The 22,043-nt window shown below is 47.6% G+C and overlaps 2 protein-coding genes across 2 annotated transcripts; both read left to right on the top strand.

The window, feature by feature from the left end:
* The first annotated feature begins 2,195 nt into the window (after nt 1-2,195).
* On the top strand, nt 2,196-21,779 carry BEND3 (BEN domain containing 3). The gene is made up of 4 exons (XM_054174007.1): nt 2,196-2,477; nt 9,846-9,890; nt 10,321-10,544; nt 15,806-21,779. The coding sequence occupies exons 2-4, from the start codon at nt 9,857-9,859 to the stop codon at nt 18,056-18,058; spliced, it is 2,511 nt and encodes an 836-aa protein (XP_054029982.1). The 5' UTR covers nt 2,196-2,477; nt 9,846-9,856; the 3' UTR covers nt 18,059-21,779.
* LOC128898618 (basic salivary proline-rich protein 1-like) lies at nt 2,324-3,388 on the top strand. The gene has a single exon (XM_054173992.1). The coding sequence runs from the start codon at nt 2,324-2,326 to the stop codon at nt 3,386-3,388; it is 1,065 nt and encodes a 354-aa protein (XP_054029967.1).
* Nucleotides 21,780-22,043: the final 264 nt, after the last annotated feature.

Consider the following 22,043-nt stretch of genomic DNA (forward strand, 5'->3'; position numbering starts at 1 on the left):
ATTGTTAAATTCACAGCGGTTCTCAGAGCTCTTGTGTTCCACTTGCACATTTACTTGCCTGGTGTGTGCTGTCCTTGCCACTTCTACTGCATACCTGCTGGAATCCCTCACCCTTCACGGCAGGGTGCATCCTCACCTGTATTTTTAAACAATAAATGGCTTTTATAAGCACCTTTAGACAAGGACCTTTCACTCTGGGGGAAAGGAAAAAAGGAACTGAACCAATATAATTAAAACACTTGTCTGTGTGCTTTTATTACAAGGCAAAACGAATCTGTTGGGCAGGAATGGCAGCAAAGCAGCCGAGCTGATTGTGTAAAGTAAAACATTTCATGAGAAGCTGTCAAGTTTTGATGTGTTGCTAATTTAAGAGTCGTCAGATAGAGCCAAAAAAGCGAGAATTGCCATAACTGGCCACAGGTTGGGAATCCAGACTTCCCCTCTCCCACTTTTCCTATGTATTTGTTCATCTTTGGGGAACTGTTTGTTTTTCCACAAGCTGTTAGCAGAAAGGGCACGTACGATTTGCCAGCCTCGTGTAGCGTCTACTGTGCTCCTGTCAAATTCAGGGGAGATAAAATCTACAAGGATAGTTAATTAAAGGAGCACGTGATCCCTCTTTTATAAATCATCGCTGCCATCCGCTCCCCACATGTGAAGAATGGGAACAGTCTCTTGTGAAATCGGTGCTGGAAAAGAGCATCAACTCTTCAAAGCTTGGATGTGAATTAAACCAACTGACTTCGGTTCAGGGTTTGGGGTTTTTTTGCAAGTACAGGCTCAAGCCTCAAACAGGCACCGAACGACAGCCTTTCCACTTGGCAATAAATGCAGAAATCCATGTTAATGCTGCTGCAGCCAGCTCTGGGCTCCCCGGTTCAGAAAGGACAAGGAACTACTGGAGGAAGTCCAGTGGGGAGCTACTGAATAGGGGACTGGAACATCCACCTTAACAGGAGAGTCTAAAAGACATGGAGCACACTGAGGGGACATCTCATTAATGCTGTGTGTCTAATGGGTGTCAGGAGGATGGAGCCAGACTTAGTGGTGTTCAGTGACAAGGCAAGGGGCAGTAGACACAAACTGGAATGCAGGAGATTCCAACTAAACATAAGGAAAAACTTCTTCACTTTGAGGATGGCAGAGCACTGGACCAGGCTGCCCAGAGAAGCTGTGGAGTCTCTGCCTCTGGAGATTCCAAACCCACACGGACGTGTTGTGTGTGATTTGCTTTGGGTGATCCTGCTCTAGCAGGGCAGTTGGATTAGATGATCTCCAGAGGTCCCTTTTCACCCCCACCACGCTGGGATTCTGTGAAAGACAGACAGCACTTCCACGGGTCCCTCCAGCAGCGCCGGCAGCCGCGGGAGCAGTTGTACCCGGCCGGGCGAGTGGCCCGCGGGAACTACGTGCGACTGTCGCCACCGATTTGCGCGACTCTTTTCGCCTTTCCCCACGCACCGGCGGCGCGGCTGCCCCGGAGCAAAATCACGGGCGTGGGGATGTATTTACAGGCTCCACGGCCGATGCTCAACCACGGGCTCGGGAGCCGCCGGGGTGGCCTCTCCGCTCGCCCGTCCGCCTCGGGATGAGTCGGCTGAGCTGACCGAGCGGGCCCGGCTGCCCACAGCCCCGAGCGGCGGCGAGACACGAACGGGCCCGTGGGCAGCGGCCGTTTCGAGGGGCGCTGCGGGGCCACGCGGCCACGTGCTCGCCGCCCCCAGTCACCGGGCACGGTGTGTCCCTTCCGCCGCCCCCGCTTCCCGCCCGGTGGCCGCTCGGTGCCCGGCTGCCGGGGAGGGCAGCGCACGCGCACACCTGCTCCCGCTGCTGCCCGCGTGCACGTGCGCGGCTTACGGGTGCCGGAGCCGCGGCCACGCGAGTCCGCGGCCGCCGCTGCCACCTTGGCCCCCGCTAGGCCGAGGGAGCGATTCCACGAGGCGGCCGCCCGCGGCGAGCGTGCCGCCGCCCACGGTCCCCGTCACCCCCGCTCGCGTCCCCGAGCTGTGTCCCCACGTGCGGCCGTGGCCGCCGCGCTGCCCGCGGGTGTTGGAGGACAGGAAAGGGACATCGCAGCGCGGGCGGTGCCCAGCCGTGGGGGGGGGCTGGCAGCGCGGCGCTGAGTGGGCGGCGGGGGCGGAGGGGTCTCCAGTGGGAACCGCGCGTCCCCAGTGGCAGCGCCGGAGAGGGCGAGGGGTGGGGAAGGAGGGGGAGGGGGGAGAGCGGCCTGCTCCTCCCCCCTCCCCTCCCGCCTCTGCCCCTGCCCCGGGGCGGCGGGTGGCGCTGGCCGCGGCGGCTCGGGGCTCAGTGTCCTTGTGCGGAAATGACACACGGTCCCGTCACGTCACGCGAGAGCGCAGCGCGCGGACCCTCGCACACAAAGAGCGGGGGGGGGGGAAAACGCGGGCACCAGCCACGGCCGCTCCAGCCGCCCCCCCCGCCGTCCCGGGGCTCCCGTGCCCCCGCGCACAGCCGAGGTAAGTCCCGCTGCTCGCCGCTCGTCGGACGGGTGGCGGGAGGGGTCCCGCTTTCGGGCAGCCCTCGGCGGGGAGCGCCGCCCCGGTGGGTAGGGGAGGAACGGGGACGGTGGAGCGGGGGGCGCACCAGCGAGAGCGCTGGGGAGCGGGAGGCGCGGGGCCAGCCCCTCCTCCCGGCGGCTCGGGGCCCCCCTCCCCAGCCACCACCGCTCTCCCTCGCGTCCCCTCCGCCTCCCCACGCCTCCCCGGGGCGCGGGCTACTGGGGACGGGGGGTTCTTTGTTCGTTGCGTGGAACGTTGCTATGGCGCGGGGCGCGCCCGCCTCGACTGCCTCCATCTGCGGGGCGAGGTGGGGGGGAAGGAGGAGGCGGAGGAGAGGGGAGAGTGGAACGGTCACGCCGCCGTCACCTCCAGCCTCACCTTATCCCCTCCCCCTCCCCGCCTCCCCCCGCGCCGGCCACATAGATCCGCCCGGGCAGGGTTCGGACCGGAAGCACCAACCGCGGCCGCCGCCGCCTCGGGCTCGTGGGTCTGACCGCGGAAGCGGCCCCGGCCGCCGCGTGCGGGGCGCGCGGGGCGTCCTCACCGCAGCCTCCGCCCCCCCCGGGCGGGGCCTCGCCGCCGCGCCGCGCTCACACGTGGCGGACGCCGCTGCCGCCGCCCCTCCGCGGGGAGCCGTGGAGGTGCAGGGGGCGGAAGGGGAACCTCGGCGGTGCGGTTCGGTGAGGGCTGTCAGGGAGCTGCGCTCCCCGACAGCCGGTACCGTCTTTCCCCTGATCCCCCGTGGTACCGGCTCCGCCCCCACCTTACGCCGAGGCGCCGCGCGGTGGCTCCTCGGGACCCCGTGGGGCAGCGTGGGGCCACAACAGGGCTGGAGGCGAGCTTCGGCTTGGTACAAGTGTTGGCAGTAGCTCGAGTGGTGATCCTGGGGTTCTGGGGGATCGTGCGCTGCGGGGATCAGAGAAGGCCAGCGCGGGCGGCCGCCACAGCCCAATTTGCCTTCTGCCTCTGCACAGTTCGTCCTCTGCCCACTTCACCCACTGCCCCTGCCCGGTTCACCCTCCACCTGGTTTGCCCTCTGCCCAGCTCGCCCGCTGCCCCTGCCCGGTTTGCCCGCTGCCTCTACCCTACTTTCCCCTGCGCTATGTCCACACAACCTTTTGTAAATAGAAGGGAACAAACTCTGAACCAGCAGAATGCGAGCCGGCGGCGGGCCAGCAGCCATGTGACAGCTTCCACATAGCCTTGACGCAGTCCCAGAGCTTTTTGGATTGAAGTTGGGGGTAGAATTTGTTGCTGCCACCTATTAAAAACCAGGGTATGCCCAGCCCCTAGGGCAGAGACATTTAAGCAGGGAAAGAACAGCCTTTCCTCTGCGTCTGGCTGATACCTAGTCATCAGATTATGAGTTTATGTGAATGACTGCATCTATATAAAACAAAAGAGTTGCCAATATATGTTGGTGCATTTTCCTTTTCTCCCCTGCTAAATCAAACTCGGCACTGGACTAGTGTCACTTTTTAGCTTTGCTATTTATTATCATAGCTTAGGTGAGCCCCAGTAGTTACAACTTGTCTTGGTTTTTAAGTTCAGATGGAACAGTGTTGTAAAAGAGTGAGGAGAGACAAAATGAAGCATTGAGGAAGACAGAATGTTTCTAATAGACCAGGGGAAGACACCTAATTGAAGCAAAACAAAACTGACACATTAATGCTGGCCATAAACTGGGTTAGTCTTTTACTGCAGAATTCAGTTGGTGTTTGATAAACTCTGGGGGATAGCTTGAGAATACTTCAGCTTTAGGCAAGTTGTGGGAAAACTGAGAAGAGGCATTTGGGTTTTTTTTTTTCTTTTTTAACTGGAAACTGCATCTGCAGATGTAACTAAAATGAAATGAACAAAAAAAAAAAGACCCAAATTGAGAACATGCCCTGAAAGTCCTATTGGCAAAATGCCCCTGTTGCAGGCTGTCTTCAGTGAAGTCTTGAGGCTTCCTGTCCTCCTCCACATGGCAGCAAAAGAGGTTTTCAAACTATGTTAAGTATAGGGATTTTATTGTCCATAAAGGGTAATGCTTCCAACTACATCTGCTGGTGCTTTTAAAAATACCTTTTTTTTTCCCCCCCTTCTTCATAGTTTTAGGACTTGTTAAACATGTATTTATAGTTGGAACATGATTGTAATGTTGGGATACTGTTTTCTAAGGTATTTCATATTTCAAATGTCAGTACAGGATGTCAAGAATCAATGTGATTCCCAAACTCCACGCGTGTCACCGGCAGCCAGCTTTCAAAACTGATAGGACAGAAAGATCTGCTTTTGGTATTCTTTATAATGTGCATTTCTTGGTCACTTAACTGAGGCAACGGTTCCTATTTCACAGTTTATTTAAGATGGGGAAGTCAATTTGAAATCAGTTATCTTTGTTGTTTTTAATTTAGATGCTTTCATTAATCAGACTTCCTTAACCTGCTGCTTTTTTGAGTAGCTCCCCGAGCCTTCTCCAGATTCTATGCTCATGGAACTCAGAAGGAAACCTGACTAAATATGTACAAACTAGTCAAGTGCACAAATCAAACAATACAGATCTCTCCCCCTCCCATTTTCTGTCTCTTTTAGGTGTATCTGTACCATTAGTAATTAATGCTTCAGGCAGCATCCTGACAGTGATGTTTTTGAGTGACTTGCTTGCTCTGAGCGTCATAGCAATGAGCACGGCGATGAGATTTTCAGCAGTAGAGGGATAGAGGGATACATAACTAGACATTCAAAATGTTGATGTAAATGCAAAACAAACCCAAACAAAACCCCAAACACACACAAAAAGTCCAAACAAAAAGACCAGAAAACAAACTTGCATTATTTTGCTTTATTGAGGTGACCTTGTCAAGATTCTGTGATACTTCAAGTCGAATCAGTGGCCCATGGAACTGAGCAAGAAGGCAAATATTGCCTCTAAGGAATACATTTCATGGCTCAGTTTTGGAGTGGTATTTGTGTGCAATCCAGTTGAATTGAATTGGAGTTGCATTGTTTCTTACAAATTGAAGGAATCAAATGTACCCTGAGGATAATTGCAATGCTGAAATTATTGAACCCAGTGCTACAGCTAGGAAGTAAAAGATGTGGATTCCTTGGCTCCTAAAGCAGAGCCCAGAACTCCCAGTTCTCGAGGCTTGCTTCTGCAGCCCAGCAGGAGAGCATTTGGAGAGGCAGCCTGGAAAGCAACATGCCCCCCGAGTAGGAGGCAGCTCCTGGGCAGCCTGAGCCTGCCTTCAGCCCTCTCTCCTCCTGGGACTGCTGGGCTGCGTGTTGAGAATGGGTGTTTGCTGTCCTGGTTTCAAAGCATTATGCAGGAACTGCTTTTTCTAAAGCATGAGGAGGGCCAGTATTTTGTGGCATCAGTGGGCAGTGAGAGCGCTGTGTGACAGGGCTGCTTCCACCCACACCTGCTTTTAGGACATGGGCATCCCTTGGGAAGCGTCTGTCGCTTGCTGTGGTTATCCACTTTGTTTCCTACGAAACGGAGACAGAGACCCAGAAACAGGGAGCAGGGCCCCAGACACTGGGCTGTCTGGGGAGTGTCTTAACCACTGGACTGATTAATCACGTCACTTGCTGAGGGTGAGCAGATACACAGCAGTTTTGGCTGGCTCTGGGTAGGCCACGCTAATTATGCAGCATAATGCCGTTGAAGTTTTGTGATGAAGTCCTGTTGCATGAAGGCATGTGTGAGAGGAGGGGCTGCTTTCAGCTGTTAAACAGCAGCTCAAGGTATAGATCTTGTGAAATTTAGCCAGTTTGGCCTCATGAGGACATCAGCTTTTCAGGTATTTCCCTTATATATTTAACTTTATTAGGTTACCTGTGCTTTAAGAGCAGTGCTGTATCTTCCACTGCAAGCTGAAAGCAAGGGAATTATTATTATTATTATTATTATTATTATTATTATTATTATTATTATTATTATTATTATTATTAATTTAATGTTCCTGGCAAGCACATGTATCTTATCTTTGACCAAAATGTAAAGCACAATTCACTTCTTCAGAAGCAAACAGCACTCAAGTAGAATACTTGCCACTGAAGCCTCTGAGTTTTGTATATGAAGCAATGTACCACCATGAGGCTTCCAAAGGAATACATTAAATCCACAATGTCTAACCCCCAATACTTTTATCATTCTTAGAGTCAGTCATGAGGAGTGAGGGGCATTTCTTCCAGTCTACAAGAAGGGGCTAAAATACTTGGTGGGTGATGTGCAATCCAGAGGCAGCGTCTACGTACTTACCATGCGTTAAGGAACCGAACAGTGCAAATGTTGTGCAAGCAGTTAAATTACAAGTAGCAAACCTCCATAAAACTGATAACAGGCTTTCTTACTGTATTAGGGTATATTAGTTAAGCTAATGATTCATTTACATTTGTAATTATAATGACTATTATGAAATCAGAGTGACTTTTCCACATCCAGCGTGCATACACTTCTATGCTTTTCTACGTGCATTTTTTTTCTATATGGTTTTCAGGTTAATTTTTTCTTCAGTTGTTGGAACATACTGCATTGTAGATGAGAGTTTGAAGAGTAAAAAGTGATTTATTTAGTTATGAGCAGCAAAACAGCAGTTTGGAGGTTTTCTTAATTCGTATTTTTGTACAGCATAATCGTTGTTTTTTGGCCAGTCCAGGTGGAAATACAAAGTTTTTCAGCTAAAAATGTAGACGTCCAACTGGTTAGGCGACAGCATCAATCAAGTTGGTTAGGGTGAGGATCTGGCCCTTGCAGTAGCTGCTGTTGGTGTGTTCTGGATCCTCCATCCAGATCTCCTCTCACCAGAAAACAGCATTTACCGCGGCGTCAGGCGGTAGCCCAGCAGGATGGATCTGCCAAGGCTGCTTGCTCTGCTAGTCACGGCTGCAGACCTGGGCTCCCAGCTTCAGCACAGGGTGTTCACTCCTTCCTAGAACTAGCTAAATGCTGCCCTATAGATAGCACTGACTCAGTGGTAGGCTAAGGATGGTAAATACATATATATTCTGTTTGGAAAACAGGCATATAATGTAGGAATTACGTATGTTTGGATACTCAGCAGGAAAAGGAACAACTGCCAGGTGCTGGCTTTGCTGAATGGATTGCTTACTCTATTTCATTTTGCACTACTTTGTCCTGAGTTCTTTTAAGCCTTTTTTTGACTCCAGCTTTGTTTATTCTCACAATCTGGGCCAGAATGCTACCTCAAACCAGATTTTGACGCCGCTGCGTCTTCTCAGAGGCAATAATTACTATTCATGAGTACTGATTCACTGCAAACGGTATTTGAAAGCATCTGCAGTGGTTGATCTTTAGCAGACTTTAAACAATAAATGGGGGGGAAAAAAAAGACAAATAAAAAAGACAGTTAACCTTGCATCAGTGTGCAAGGACATGCTCACCCACACAGGCTTTCCCCCTTCCCACAGCCCCTGATTTCCTGTGGAAGCCATGATAAAATTGTTCTGTGTCTGCTCACTGCCTGCTTGCGAGTCTGCTGCTACCCAGTTTTGAAGCAAGGTGATGGTGTGCAACAATGATAAGCTTCATGCAGTGGTTGAACCAAGCCAATAGCTTGCTGGTATGACAGATTTTAATTCCTCCTTCCCATCCCAGACCTTGTGCGTGCTCCAGAGCCGGGCCCAGTTGCTTGCCCTACCCTTTGTTGCTCTGAATTAGAAGGAAATTAACCCAGCAAAGAAAGAAGTGAATTGTTTCCTGTCAGCTTACCAAGCTGGAGAAGCTCACTGAAGGTTAAGGTGGGCACCCATGCTTGACTGGGGGAGCAGGTGGGACTATGAGGCAGGAAATCAGAGGGACAGATGAATCCTGTCTATTGACAGGAGCTGTTATATCTGCTTCAGTTTCATATAATACCTCAGTTCTTAGTAATCTGACAAAGACAGGAAACCAGATAAGGAGACAGAGAGATTACTTGGGCTCCCAACAAGGGAAAGGTTGGAGCTCAGGCTTTGTTTGACACCAAAGAATTCAAATATGAAACCCAGTCTTCCTTGGCCTCATTAATTCTGATGCTGGGTTTGACTATTTGATTGTAGCTGTATTCTGACAGTCAAAAAAAAAAAAGGCAAAATAATAACACTTTGTTTCAAATCTGTGAAATAATGAGTGCTGATTTTAATGTTGTCTGACCTGAGTTTGGGTAGCTTTGGGCTTCCTGATGTTACCTCATCAACCAGGGTATGTGCTTTGCTTTATTCTTCACTTTTTTTTCCCCCCCCTCCAGTGTGGCTATTCAGATCCTCATTTATCTTCCCCTTCCAGGTTGCTTGTAGTCTGTCAGAGGAATTCTCCTAAGGCATTCTTCCTATTCTGATAGCAGGAATAGCAAGAGTTAGAAAGAAAATACAACTCCCTATGTCCCCTCCTGAAGTATTTTGTGCAATCTTTATAGTCTTCCCTTCTGGCTCTTTGTTTACCATCTTTTGGTGTTCTGCTGTGATAGAGCAGGCTGGGATTATCTGGGAAACTATTTTGATTGCCATTACAGAATATAATGTAGTGATATTGGCTGATTGTCTTACTGTCACCTCAGGCCATCAGAGAAAGACTCTTGTGTCACATTTCTTGAGCACTGGCACATGTTGGTCTTGCACCCCATCCCCCAGAGCTAAGCCTGGTGTAGTGTAAGAAAGATTTAGTACTATCTGCTTTTCTTGAGATCCAAGGGAACTTTCTGAGGGTGCTGTATGAAGTACACTGTCCTAGGATTCTTCATGAAGAGCTGTGGTGACTGTGGCTAAATTCATAAATACTGCTGAGTTAGTAAGATTTGGTATTGACCCTCATCAGTGCTTGTCAGGTGGTTTAGAAGCTGGTGGGGGCCCCTTAATTTCATGCTGTTATTTCTCTGCTGAGTTTGTGTGTTGCACTTCAGGATTAGTTTTCCTTCTGTGATGACTTCAGGTCATCCACAATGCCAACAAAACCTTATTGGTCACTAATGAGAGTTAGTGACTTGGTAGAGGATGGAAAGTTTAATGCAGCTAACTTCCACTTGCATTCTTCCAAGATACTTTATAGAGAAGGTTAAAATAACTTCTACTTTCCTCCATTCCAGAAAAAGACAGTTTTAAATGCTTTTCTGGCTGGCATATATTTGTCTGCAGTAGAGTTTGCATGTTTACAGGTCTCTAGAAGGCCATGGAATGTACTGAAAAGAGCTAATTGTTGCAAATGTTCAGACTGGAAATTGTCTGTGGGCTGTTAATGCCTACTGGCTCTAGATAAGAAGCAATTATAAAGGCAGATGTAGGTATTTCCTGATTCCAGAACACACTGACACTTACTTTTGTCTGGTTTCTTTTGTTCCTTAGTGAGATAGAAGATGAATTCAGCTGAAATCACTGATGATGATGAAGGTAAAATGTTGTACTTTGTCACCTGATACAGAATGCATGTGGAGCAAGAGAGATTGTGTTTATGGTTCCTAAACAGCTATCTAAAATACACCATTATCTTTGCTATTCATTATATTTTCTGCCCTGCATCCTTCCTCCCCCTTCCAAAAAAATCCTCCTACTCTAATTGTATTACTTTAGGCTCTTGTCTGGGGGAGAAGCTGTCATTTACTTGATGACTGAATGGTTCCAGCATTATAAAAACTTGACTTTGGGGTGGCCTCAGCATCCAGTTATCATACATGTCATTAAAAAAACCCCACAATTGAAACAATTGGTTCTCTGAAACACACTTCCATGACAGAAAAATCAGCCCCCAGGAGACTGTTTTCAGGGTGTCATGGGCTTCTGGAGAGAGTGCCTGATCTTTCTAAACCTTCTCTTCTTCCAGTAAAAATTCCTACAAAAACTACTGTGAAAGTAGAGACAGAAAATGAAGATGAAGCTCTGGACTGCTCAGTGACCTCCAGATCTGCTGAGAAACACTCACTGGATGGCACAGTGACCTGCCTGCAGGATTCCAGCAAACGCAAACAGACCTCACTGGCTTGTGATGGTTCAGGGAGCCAGCAGGATCTCTTACCCAGCGTGAAGAAAAGACGCTTTGCACAAGAGGTGACCTCTCTAGCCGTGGCTCTGTGCTTTTGCTGTCCATGTTTCACAGGCTAAATTGATGGCTGCTGTAGGCAAAATGCAAGTCATTAACTGGGCCAGCAGTAGTAACGAGTTTGAGGCAAATACAGCTCTTTTGAACCCGGTTTGTAGGCATCACTTGTCTGAGTGTTTCTTTCAATAACATGGGAGCAGTCACAGATATGAAATGCTGTTACAGGTGAATTCATTCATGTGGAGCATGTTTGTGGCCTTGGTCAGAGAGCATAGGAGCAGGTAGTGATTTGGATCCACTGAGCGTGGCTCCGACTACAGCCCCTCTCACGTCATGCAGTCCTTCAGCTGGATCCTCAGTGGTAGAATCAGGGCTGTAATCATTCTGTGGCATGGATTTTGATGTCAGTGAGACAGATACAATTTTCCTGGGTATTATTTGAAAGATAAAAAACTAGGGAAGCAGACAGCTTCAGCATATCCAGAGCAGAATGTTTTACAACTTCTGGTGCTGCATCCCAGTTTGAAGAATCCATATGTTTGTCCAGCCCAATCTCTTCTCTTACCTTGTTTGAGAAGTGTTTCACCTCTCCAGCAGTTGGAGATTTTTACTTAATCATTGCTGAAACTGAGCAAGTTTCTTATTGCCTTTGCTCTTTACAGTAGAGAGAGCAGCGATCATCAGTTCCTTGGAGAGTCTTCTGCACGTAGGAAAACTGCTGTGATGTTGTCCACCCTCAGCCCTTACTTCCCAAGACTAAAATCCTATTTTTCCTGCTCTTTTTCAGGAGTCACCTTGTATTTTTCTGGTTCTCTTTGAGATTCCTGCAAGGGTAGTGTTCAGTGCTGGATAGTCCCATCCCTTCTGACACCCTCTGCAGCAGTATAACGACCTCCTGTTTTTCACGCTCAGCACTTTATTAAAATAACCTAGATTCAAATTCATCCTCTTTTGAATAACTTCAGACCCTGGGTTATATTTAGTTTATGACCTACTCTAAGACACATATCCTTTTCTGCTCTTCTGCTACCTAGCCAGTTCTTCCATGTTGTATTTGTGCATTTCATTTCTCCTTTCAAGCTGCAGCTTTCTTCATACTTCTTTTTCTTGCCTGTCATTTCTCTGACTCCCCAGGGCTGGTTTTTTACCTGATTGCCTGTGGTAGGTAATTTTCAATCTTATTCTTTCTTCTCCTTTCCCTTTCCTTTTTACAATTGTTTTATTTACATTCAGATTCTTAAAAGAGCTTCATAATGGTCTCCAAAGTGTGCTTGCTTTGGATTTTACTGTTTGCCTTCAATACATTTTTTAATTCAAACTGAAATGAATAATAACTTTGGGCTTAGACTATCAGAACATGACCCAGTAACGAGGATGAGAATTCCTTCTTGGCTGACCCCAGTGAATCAGCACGTTGAGTTAAATATCCAACCAGAAATAGTCCTCAATCCTAACAGCATTTTTTGGGGAAGTTAATTACTTTTCCTGGTACCAATATTTTGTTTCAATTGATGGCTTCATTAACTCTTATCTGTTTAAACAGAGGGCAACCCTTTCATTAATTAATTCCTGAGAATATTGTGCTTGTAGTGTATCTGTTACTACACATCACAGAGGCATCTGTGTATGGTTTAAGCTGAGCTGCACTTTGGATTTTATATAGCTGTAGACAACTTCTTATTTTATCTAACTGTTGGGCTGGTGATTGTGTGACTTAAGTTAATGCCTATCAGAAAATAGTTCTCTTCCCCCACCCCCCCCTTCTTTATTTTACTTCACTTCATAACCAGAAATCCATTTTCCCTAATAGTCTAAACAAAACCAACCCAGAAACCAAAAATGTAGATTTATAGATTCTTTTTGTATGTTTTTTGCTCATATATTTGTCCTTCTTTGCTCCTATCCTAGAACATTGTGCTCCGTATTCTAACAGCTATTTAGACCTTGTTTATTAAGTATAATAAAGGTCATAAATTAGGTGGACTTCAGCACTGAACAGAGCAATAACTAAACAACTTCTAATACTTGGCTTAGAACTCCAAGAGATAATGTGAGAGAGTATTTCACAATTCCTTCTGTTGGTGGATGTTTACCAAAATAGTGCATTTTGCAAGAATGCAGGTGATAGAAAAAGCTGCTGTGTAAATGTGGTATGAACCCAGGACTATCTTAGCTACACTGAGTCTCACAGAACAACATCTTGGCTTATGTTTTGATGGTGCACTGGAGCTGAGCATCGTAAATAGGAGTAGTGTTATCTGAAATACATTGATGCTCAGAGATCAGTGGTGCAGAAAAGTTGTTAAAGTATGTTAAATGCTAGTTTAATTGGAGAATTTATGAAAAGCCATGTGTTGATGCTGTGGATAGTGCTGTGCCCAGATGGAAACTGTATAATATGAGGTAATTAAAAGCAGGAGGAAAGAAAACGAGAGCACATCTGAAACAGAAAACCCTTAAATACCGGCCCAAAAGGATTGTCATCCATTAGCTGAACTCTGACTGTGTGTTTCTGAAATGCAGATAACCAAATCCATCCCACAGCCAGACCCAAAGCCTGAGAGAGGGCAGAAGTTCTGCTGCCATCACAGCAGAGATCTGCTGTAGCTCCTGACGTAAATGCTTCTCCTCCAGAGACGGCGTCCAGCCAAACGTGCCCAGGGCTTACTGACAAAGTGCAGCAGGACAGTGAGCTTGTGCTGCTTTAATACACACAGTGCTTTGCCCTGGCTCTGTGTGGGAGGTGTGCACTAATAGAAGCTCCCCCCCCATTGCCAAGGTTTATTATACAGTTAATTAGGGCAAAGGTCCAGCAGTAGCTCTGACAAGAACTGACAGATGAGTGGTGGCCCATGGCAAGCTGTTCAGTAGAGAAGGAATTGAAGGAATTATACTCTGCCTGGGAAGGAATATTTGGGATATTCCTTGTGAATGAGGCACTAAGTGTTTAGGTAGCAGGTATCTTTTGTCCAGAATTGCAGTTTTGTTTTGTTCTCATCTAAAATGATAAATTTGTAATTCAGTCTGGGTGTCTGCCTGGGGAGCAGAACTACATTTATTGTCGGGGGAGGTTTTCATGACCTGTGTTCAGGTCATGTCTATTTGGGAGGGCTCTGTTGCCATCTGGGAATATCTGCTTCTCCACTGACAATTTTAGGTGGTGCATGACAGCTCCAGTCCCAGTGTAGGAGCCTACAGCTAGGTAGGAGCAATGTGGGTCTTGGTCTGCTCACACTCTGGTCTCTTGTGTTCTGGTATTTCACAAGTCACCAAGAGCTGATTCAGTTAGGGTTAGTTAGCTGGTTTAGTATGACTTAATCATGCCACTTGCTGGGCTAAAAGTCACCCTCCTTCAGCTGGTGATGTTAGAGGACTCTGGCTCCTTGCTGTCCTCATAGCCAAGGTGCTTTAATAGGATTGCCACCGGAGGGATGGTCTTCTAAATGGGACCTGGTAGTGAGGTGTCCTAGGCACTACCGTGGTCAGGAATGGTGCAGACTGAGAAATGTGTTGCCTTTGTGCTATGCTTTCATTTTATCACATCTCTGGATGGGAAAGCACAAAGTTACATCTGTAGGGTTGTATGATATGAATAAGAGCAGAACTTGGAAACACAGCTTCAGTTTCATTGTCTGCTTCCTCCTAAAGTAGGTGTGGAAACCAGCTTCATCCTTCTGAGCCTTTTTTTGAGTTGAATATATATTGCATTAGAAATTAAAAAGCAATTAGATTCATTTTGTCACTGCAGTAAGCAGATGCCAAGTGTGAGTACACACAGGGACCAGATCAGTTTCATGAATGTTGCAGTTCTGGTTTTGGGTTTGTTTTATTTCAGAAAGGAAGCTTAATCCAAGTTCCTCACTGCAGGACACAGTGAGGTCTTTGCTAGAATTCAAACTGCTTGTGGCCCTCAGCTCAGACTTCAAGTCTGTGTCCCATTTGCTTTAATAATTGAATGCAAATTCTGTGGCTTTTATCTAATGAATGTTTTGTGGAACAAGCCAAGCAAAATGTTTCAGTGCAGTCTTCTCTAAAATCTCTTGCTGTTCCCTCGTGTTTGGATTCTCTGTGTTGGATTTTGAGTCTGCTGTGTCTACTTCCTAAGAATCATTTGCAATATCCATGGATCTGCAAAAGCCAAACTCCAGCCCCCCCCAAGTCCTGAATATTTGCTGGGAGTTAATGAAAATGCTTGCTTCCAATTTCAAGCAGTGAGGAACAGCTAGAAATCACTGAGAACATTAATTCCTTAAGAGCTCATTACTGGCTTTTATAGAAATAATTTGGACAATTAGAAAGCCATGAGTCTAAACTTCCCTGCCTCCCAGAAATAAGGAAATCTTAGGCTTCCCTTCAGAAAAAGAGAATCCTAAGGTGCCTGGCACTTTGTTTTGAAGTTTTTAGTTTTTAAATAGAATACTTCTGAAAAGTTGCAGCTGCCCTGGGAATTCCTTTAGGAGCTGTACACCACTATGAAGCGACCCCCATAGGAACCTCGCACATCAGGAAGGAGAAAATCAGCAGAGTTTTGGTGTCTTACAGCCTTTGTGGTATTCTCAGAAGCTAACCTATGAGAGCATTGGAATGCTGTTGGAGGCAGTGGCAAGGTCACAGGACTAGGGAGCCAGAAAACTTGGGTTCTATTCTTGGCTCTGTTGCTGACTTGTTGCCACCCAAATTCTCTACAGCCCAAGGTCCTCATGTGCAAGGTGAAGCATAATGATACTTAATCTGGGAGAGTGAACCCTGTGGGTAAAGAGTACTAAGGGTTATGATTGCATTTCTGTTCCCATGGAGAAAGTGAAAAAAAAGAGATCAAAACTTAACTAGTGCTTTACTGTCTTTTATTTCTTTCATGTATTAATTTTGCTGTGTTTAACACAACAAAACCCTCTGGAGAAGAACCTGTGACAGAACAAGAGGACACAGTCTCAAGCTGCGCTAGGAGAGGTTTAGGCTGGATGTTAGGAAGAAATTCTTCCCAGAAAGAGAGATTGGCCATTGGGATGTGCTGCCCAGGGAGGTGGTGGAGTCCCCATCCCTGGAAGTGTTTAAAATAAGACTGGATGAGGCAGTTAGTGCCATGGCTGAGTTGATTGGATGGTATTGGATGATAGGTTGGACTTGATGATCCCGAAGGTCTTTTCCAACCTGGTTAATTCTGTATTTGACTTTGCATATTTATGTGACAATGCCTGCTTAAGGGACATGTATTTAGAGGGAATGTTTTTAAGACAGTCTTACTAATGCCGTGTTTCTTCCTTCCAAGGGCCCCCTTTCAAACATGAAGAACAGAGACACTGGCTCACCCACTCAGGTAAACACAGAGCAGCCAAGCAAGAACAAGACCCCCAATGTAACGTGGCTCTTGGAGGAAGACTCCTTCAACGACATCACCACTCCATCCTACAAGAAACCTCTCTATGGCATCTCACACAAAATCACCGAGAAGAAGAACCCGCCGGGAGCTGAGCAGTTTGCCTCTTACGAGCTGTTTGAAAAGATCAACCCCAGCAGCCCCTCACATCTCCGGACTCTGAACGACCAACGCAAAAGGGACTCGGCGGCAGCCATCGCCCTGACGGCGGCCGCCGCGGATTCCGACCCCAACATCTACTCTTTGATACAGAAAATGTTCTACACGCTCAACACCCTCAACACCAACATGACCCAGCTGCACAGTAAAGTTGACCTCTTGTCTCTGGAGGTTAGCAGGATTAAAAAGCAAGTCAGTCCAGCAGAGTCCGTGGCAGACTTCAAGCCTCCCCCAGAGTACCAGCTGACTTCTGCGGAGCTCAAGCAAATCATGGATCAGAGCACGTCAGGAGGAGACCTGGCTTGCCGCTTGCTGGTGCAGCTCTTCCCAGAGCTCTTCAGCGACGACGAGTTCAGCAGAAGCTGCAGCGCCTGCGGCTTCCTCAGCAAGAGGAAGCTGGAGTCTCTCCACCTGCAGCTCATCCGCAACTACGTGGAGGTTTGCTACCCTTCAGTGAAGAACACGGCCGTGTGGCAGGTGGAGTGTTTGCCTCAAGTCAATGACTTTTTCAACAGATTCTGGGCTCAGAGGGAGATGGAAAACAGTCAGCAGAATGTGCAGTCATCCAGTTTCTATGATGCTGAGCAGGTCGAGTCCTCTCATTTCATGGAGGATAAAGAGCAGGAGGAGGCATTGTCCTTGGACAGGAGCAATGCCATCGCCTCAGACTACATGTTGGATGCTCAGGATCTCAACGAATTTTTAGATGAAGCTACTACTCCGGGGGAGTTCTGTGTTTTTTTGTTACACAGGTTGTTTCCAGAACTCTTTGACCACAGAAAGTTGGCTGAAAGGTACAGCTGCTTCGGGGACTCGGGGAAACAGCTGCTGGATCCGCATCGGCTCCAGATCATCCGCAGGTACACCGAGATCTACTTCCCAGACGTGCAGGAGGAAGAGGCCTGGTTGCAGCAATGCGTTCAGCGGATAAACGACGAGCTGGAAAACGCCTACATGGATGGGAGTGAATGTGACCAGATGAGAGATGACTGTTACGATTCCTCCAGCCTCCCAGACGATGTCTCCATCATCAAGGTGGAAGACAGCTTCGAATACGAGAAGCCTGGGAGGCGCTCAAAAAAAATTTGGCTTGTACCCATAGACTTTGACAAACTCGACTTTCCCCCTCCTGATTTTGATGTCCCCGTCCCAGATTACCTGCTGAACAAAGAACAGATCAAAACTATCTATGAAAGCAGCCTCTCCATAGGCAACTTTGCCTCCCGACTGCTCGTGCTCTTATTTCCCGAGCTGTTCACTCACGAGAACTTACGGAAGCAATACAACTGCAGCGGATCCCTGGGCAAGAAGCAGCTCGACCCCACCAGGATTAAGCTGATACGCCATTACGTGCAGATACTGTACCCCAGGGCGAAGAACGACAGGGTGTGGACGTTGGAGTTTGTGGGGAAGCTGGACGAGAGGTGCCGGCGCAGGGACACGGAGCAGAGGCGCTCGTACCAGCAGCAGCGCAAGATCCACGTGCCGGGGCCGGACCGCAGGGAGTTCCTCAGCTACGTCATAAACCCCGAGAGGTTCCGAGAGGAGTTCGAAGGGCCCCCGCTGCCGCCCGAAAGGAGCAGCAAGGATTTCTGCAAGATACCACTGGATGAACTCGTCGTTCCCAACCCAGACTTCCCCGTGCCTTCTCTGTATCTGCTGTCTGATAAGGAGGTAAGAGAGATCGTGCAGCAGAGCCTCTCGGTCGGCAACTTCGCCGCCAGGCTTCTCGTCAGACTCTTCCCCGAGCTCTTCACGCCGGAGAATCTCAGACTGCAGTACAACCATTCAGGTGCTTGTAACAAAAAACAGCTGGACCCCATCCGACTGAGACTGATCCGTCACTACGTGGAGGCGGTTTACCCTGTGGAGAAAATGGAAGAGGTGTGGCATTATGAATGTATCCCCAGCATTGACGAGAGGTGCCGGCGGCCCAACAGGAAAAAGTGTGATATACTGAAAAAAGCCAAGAAAGCGAAAAAGTGACAGCCTCTGGGAAGCCCTGAGAGACTTTGACCACTAAGTTATTGTCAGGACTGTGCTTTGGTTTAGACTGAAGGGCCTGATGGGAGCTGAGGGCGTTCAGCATCTAGGACAGTCAGGCGCCGCGTGTGTTGTGGTTTGATGTGTCTGTCGCATCCCTGTGGGCACCGCAGCGGTGGGAAGTGGCTTTTACTACTTTTGTAAGTGGTGTCCTGGTTTAGGCCAGCAAAGCACCAGGCAGCGGCTCGCTCCTCCCGCCCCGAGTGAGATGGGGAGGAGAAGAGGCAAGAAAAGGGCTGGAGGGTGGAGACAGGGACAGGGAGGGTGCACTCAGCAGTTACAGTCATGGGCGAAGAGTAGATTCAGCTGAGGGAAACGGCATCAATTTTGTTCAAACAACATTGCCACCACCAATTTACCAGTCAGATCTGAGCAGGACAGTGAGAAGTAACCCCAAATCTCAAAAAAACCCTTTCCCTGCTCCTCCCTTCTTCCCAGGATCAGCTTCATTCCACATGTCTCTACCTCCTCCCCCCACGGTGGCACAGGTGGACAGGGAACGAGGTTGTGGTCAGTTTGTCACACATTGTCTCTGACACTACTTCCTCAGGAAGGGGACTCCTCATACTCTTCCCCTGCTCCAGTGTGGGTCCCTCTCACAGGAGACAGTCCTCCACAAACTTCTTCAATGTGAGTCCTTCCCACAGGACTGCAGCTCCAGCTTGGATCCCTTCTGTGGGGTGCAGTCCTTCCAGTGATGGACTGCTCCAGGGTGGGCTTCCCTCACAGTCATGTCCTTTGGATGCAGTCACCTGCCCCAGCATGGGACCCTCCATGGGCTGCAGACATGCATCTGCTGCCCCATTAACCTTCCTGGGCTGCAGGGGAACCTCTGCAGCCATCTCACCACAGGCTGCAAGGCAGTCTCTGCTCTGATGCACTTCTCCCTGTCCTTTACTGACACTGGTGTTTGCATGTTTCCTCTCCTCCACTCCCTCAAAAAGCTTTGCCCACCAGGTTTTCCCTCTTCAATGTGTTACTGCAGATGCACTGATGGGCTCGACCTCGGCCAGAGGCGAGTCTGACTTGGAGCTGAAGAAGCTTCTAGAAGATGACAGGAGCCACCACCTCTGTAGCACCTCCCTCTCTACCAAATCCCCACCACACAAACCCAGAAAGCATGGGGGGAAGGCATCAGTGATGGAGCTGTCAGTGAGCTCATCAGAGCATGATCCTCACTGGTGCAGACAGAAGTATTGAACCTCCATTCCTCTGGTCTCCCTTTCTGCAGCTTCCCTTTTTTATCACTTTCTAGTAATGAAGAGCTGTGGTGGGCTTTTTTTTAATCATTGTGCTCTTCGGGGTCAGTTCTTTGTTAGACCCTTAGGAGCAATCTTGTTAGTGAATTTGGGGTTTGAAATTTAAACTGAATTTCCATTTAAAAGTGCCATGTCCATTGGAAATCCTTGGAATGTCAGACTTGACTCCTGCAGTCACTGCAGCTTCCTGTTTGTTGTTGATGATGTTGAGGTACTGAGAATAACAACACTGTGTGAGAGGCTGGGGCTGAATGGTGTCATTGGCATTGCTGACTGTTACCTAGGGTTGCTTTCAAAACCCAAGAATTAACTGTTGAAGAATTGAGATGTGAGCACAGACACTGTGAATGTTTTCTTTTGTCCCTACTGACACCACAAGCCTGATCCTGCCCCGCTGAGTTCTCTTTTTATTTGTCCGGTGTCACTGCTGGTGTGACTGAGGATGGCTCACCTGAGTAAAGCCAGCAGGACAGACCCTATGCCCCTGGAGTGCTTTGCCATCACCTGCTTGCTACTCATGTTTCTAAAATAACAAAGGCAACAACATCACAGAGACCTGAAACCAGAGCTTAGAAAAATTACTCTTGGTCAAAATCATGATTCCAAAGGTTTCCAGTGTTCATATTCAGTCTCCTAGGGAAAAGGTATGTGCAAAGGCTGGGCTGGTGATGGAGCTGTTTCAGGGTCCCCGTGGCTGAGCTGTAGCAATGTCACCCATTCTTTGTGTGGATGTTTTGGGTGCAGAGATAAAAACTCCCTCCCTTTGCCAAACTGACTTAGTGTCACTCGTAGCTATCTGGGGGCAGAGCTGTGTGTGTGTAACTTAGGGTCGTGTGGTCGAGCTTGCGCCGTGAACGTGACCGGGCGTGACGGAGCCCACCCAGCCCCCACTGTGAATTTGCTGTATGGCTCATCACTGGAGAGTGCTGCTTTAAAACCAGGTTTCCTCTTTTTTCTTTGGTTTTTTTTTTTGTTGGTTGTATTTTTAATACTGATAGAAGTGGCGAGAGAGAGTCAAATGTGGGTTTTTTAGGACAGTAAAGGCAGTGCTCACTTACTGACCTTCACCGGAACACCTTGGAGCAATTGCTGATGTTCTCTGTGGTCCTTTTGTTGTTGTTGTTGACTTAGATGGGTGATAGTAGCAAATTTTAAGTCAGTTCCAGTGTAATTTTCTATTTTAGCATTTGTAAGAAAGTACAAAATACTTGATATTTTTACTTCAGATGTTTAGAATTTATTCTTAGAGTCCTATTGAGCCCTTCCTTTGGAAAGCAAAATATTTGGGGTTGGTTTGGTTGGGTTTGGGTTTTTTTCCTGATGGCAAGAACTAGTAAAAGTATTATGTTAAATTGGGAGTAACTCCTACTAGATGGTAGCATTTGCTCGGTATCCCCCCCACCTGCTAGCAACATCCTCCTCAAAGAATGTATGAAGAAAGGAATGAATGTACTAAAAGAACACACTGAGAACTGTATAGATCCAGTTCAAGTGTTTCCTGTTGGTTTAAATAGTAGCAGACCATGCACAAAGTGGATTAGCAGAGCAAATCTGGCTGAGAATAAAACAAAACAACATATTACCAAAGACGAAAAAACCACCACCCTGACACCACAATGTCTGCATCTTCATTCCAGGGCTTAAAGTTAGCAACTTGAATGTATCAGAGACCCAAGACTTTTCTCTTGCAGTTGTCTGCTACCCAGCACTTCTGTGATTTATTTTGTTTTAATTATTGTTTTTGTTACATGCACTTTGATGGGAGATAGAAAAAGGACAGGAAAAATATTAACAGCTGCTGAAATTGGTGGTTGTGGATGGCTGGCCAGAAGGTAAGAAATGCAGCGCTGCTTCCTTACCTTACAGCCATGCACGTTTCACCACTTGGTGATGATCAGGTTCCCAGAAGAATTGGGTCTCTGGTGAACTTTTCTGCACCTGACAGATGTTACTAACTAGCATCCAATTTGAGACATGCTCCAGATGTTGACAGTGAGTCCAAACCTCAGTTTGCTCATATTTTATCTACCAAGGAGTGAAAGAAACAAATGTCACCTTTTAAATCCTCCCCCCACACGCTTTTTTTCTTTCAGTGGGTATAGAAAGGTTTTCATTGGTTTTTCCTCTTCTAATTGCTGTGTACATTCCTTTTATCTCACTCTTCACAGCCCTTTGGTGATTCATTTGATTGTATGTTTGAGAGCTGATCTCAAGGAAATGCAGACATGACTGGTGACACAGTTCACTGATGAAAGCTCTTGCAGTGCATCTCAAGTACAGCCACTTCATCCAGTTGGTCAGTCTTGTAAATAAATTAAAGGTATATTATTTTCATACAAGAGGAATGTTGTCTGGTGATTGCTTGAGCACAAACAGGGACCTTTGTTTGTCCCCTGTGAAGCCTGTTGCTGAGGTCTGAGCTGCAGAGTGCACCCTGCTTGGCTGCAGCCATTTTAAAAGGTTTATTTGTTTTCTGTCTTTCAGACTTGTTGTTTAAAAGCATAAACTTGTCCTTTTGAAAGTGAGGCTATGATAGGAAGATTGCTAGATGGGGAGGTGTTTGGAGCACCTGTAGCTGTGCACACACTGACTTTCCTGTGGATCAACTTTCTACCTACTGAACCCTGTTAAGGTGAATATCAAGTTTTATCTACTTCTTACAACTGACA

Source organism: Dryobates pubescens, chromosome 28 (assembly GCF_014839835.1).
Source record: "Dryobates pubescens isolate bDryPub1 chromosome 28, bDryPub1.pri, whole genome shotgun sequence".
NCBI lineage: Eukaryota > Metazoa > Chordata > Aves > Piciformes > Picidae > Dryobates > Dryobates pubescens.

Excerpts from the sequence above, each read along its gene's own strand:
- BEND3 (XM_054174007.1), top strand. The coding sequence starts at position 9,857 with ATGAATTCAGCTGAAATCACTGATGATGATGAAG. Across the intron at positions 9,891-10,320 it reads AATCACTGATGATGATGAAG|TAAAAATTCCTACAAAAACT; the intron begins GTAAAATGTTGT and ends CTCTTCTTCCAG. Across the intron at positions 10,545-15,805 it reads AAAGACGCTTTGCACAAGAG|GGCCCCCTTTCAAACATGAA; the intron begins GTGACCTCTCTA and ends CTTCCTTCCAAG.
- LOC128898618 (XM_054173992.1), top strand. The coding sequence starts at position 2,324 with ATGACACACGGTCCCGTCACGTCACGCGAGAGCGCAGCGCGCGGACCC.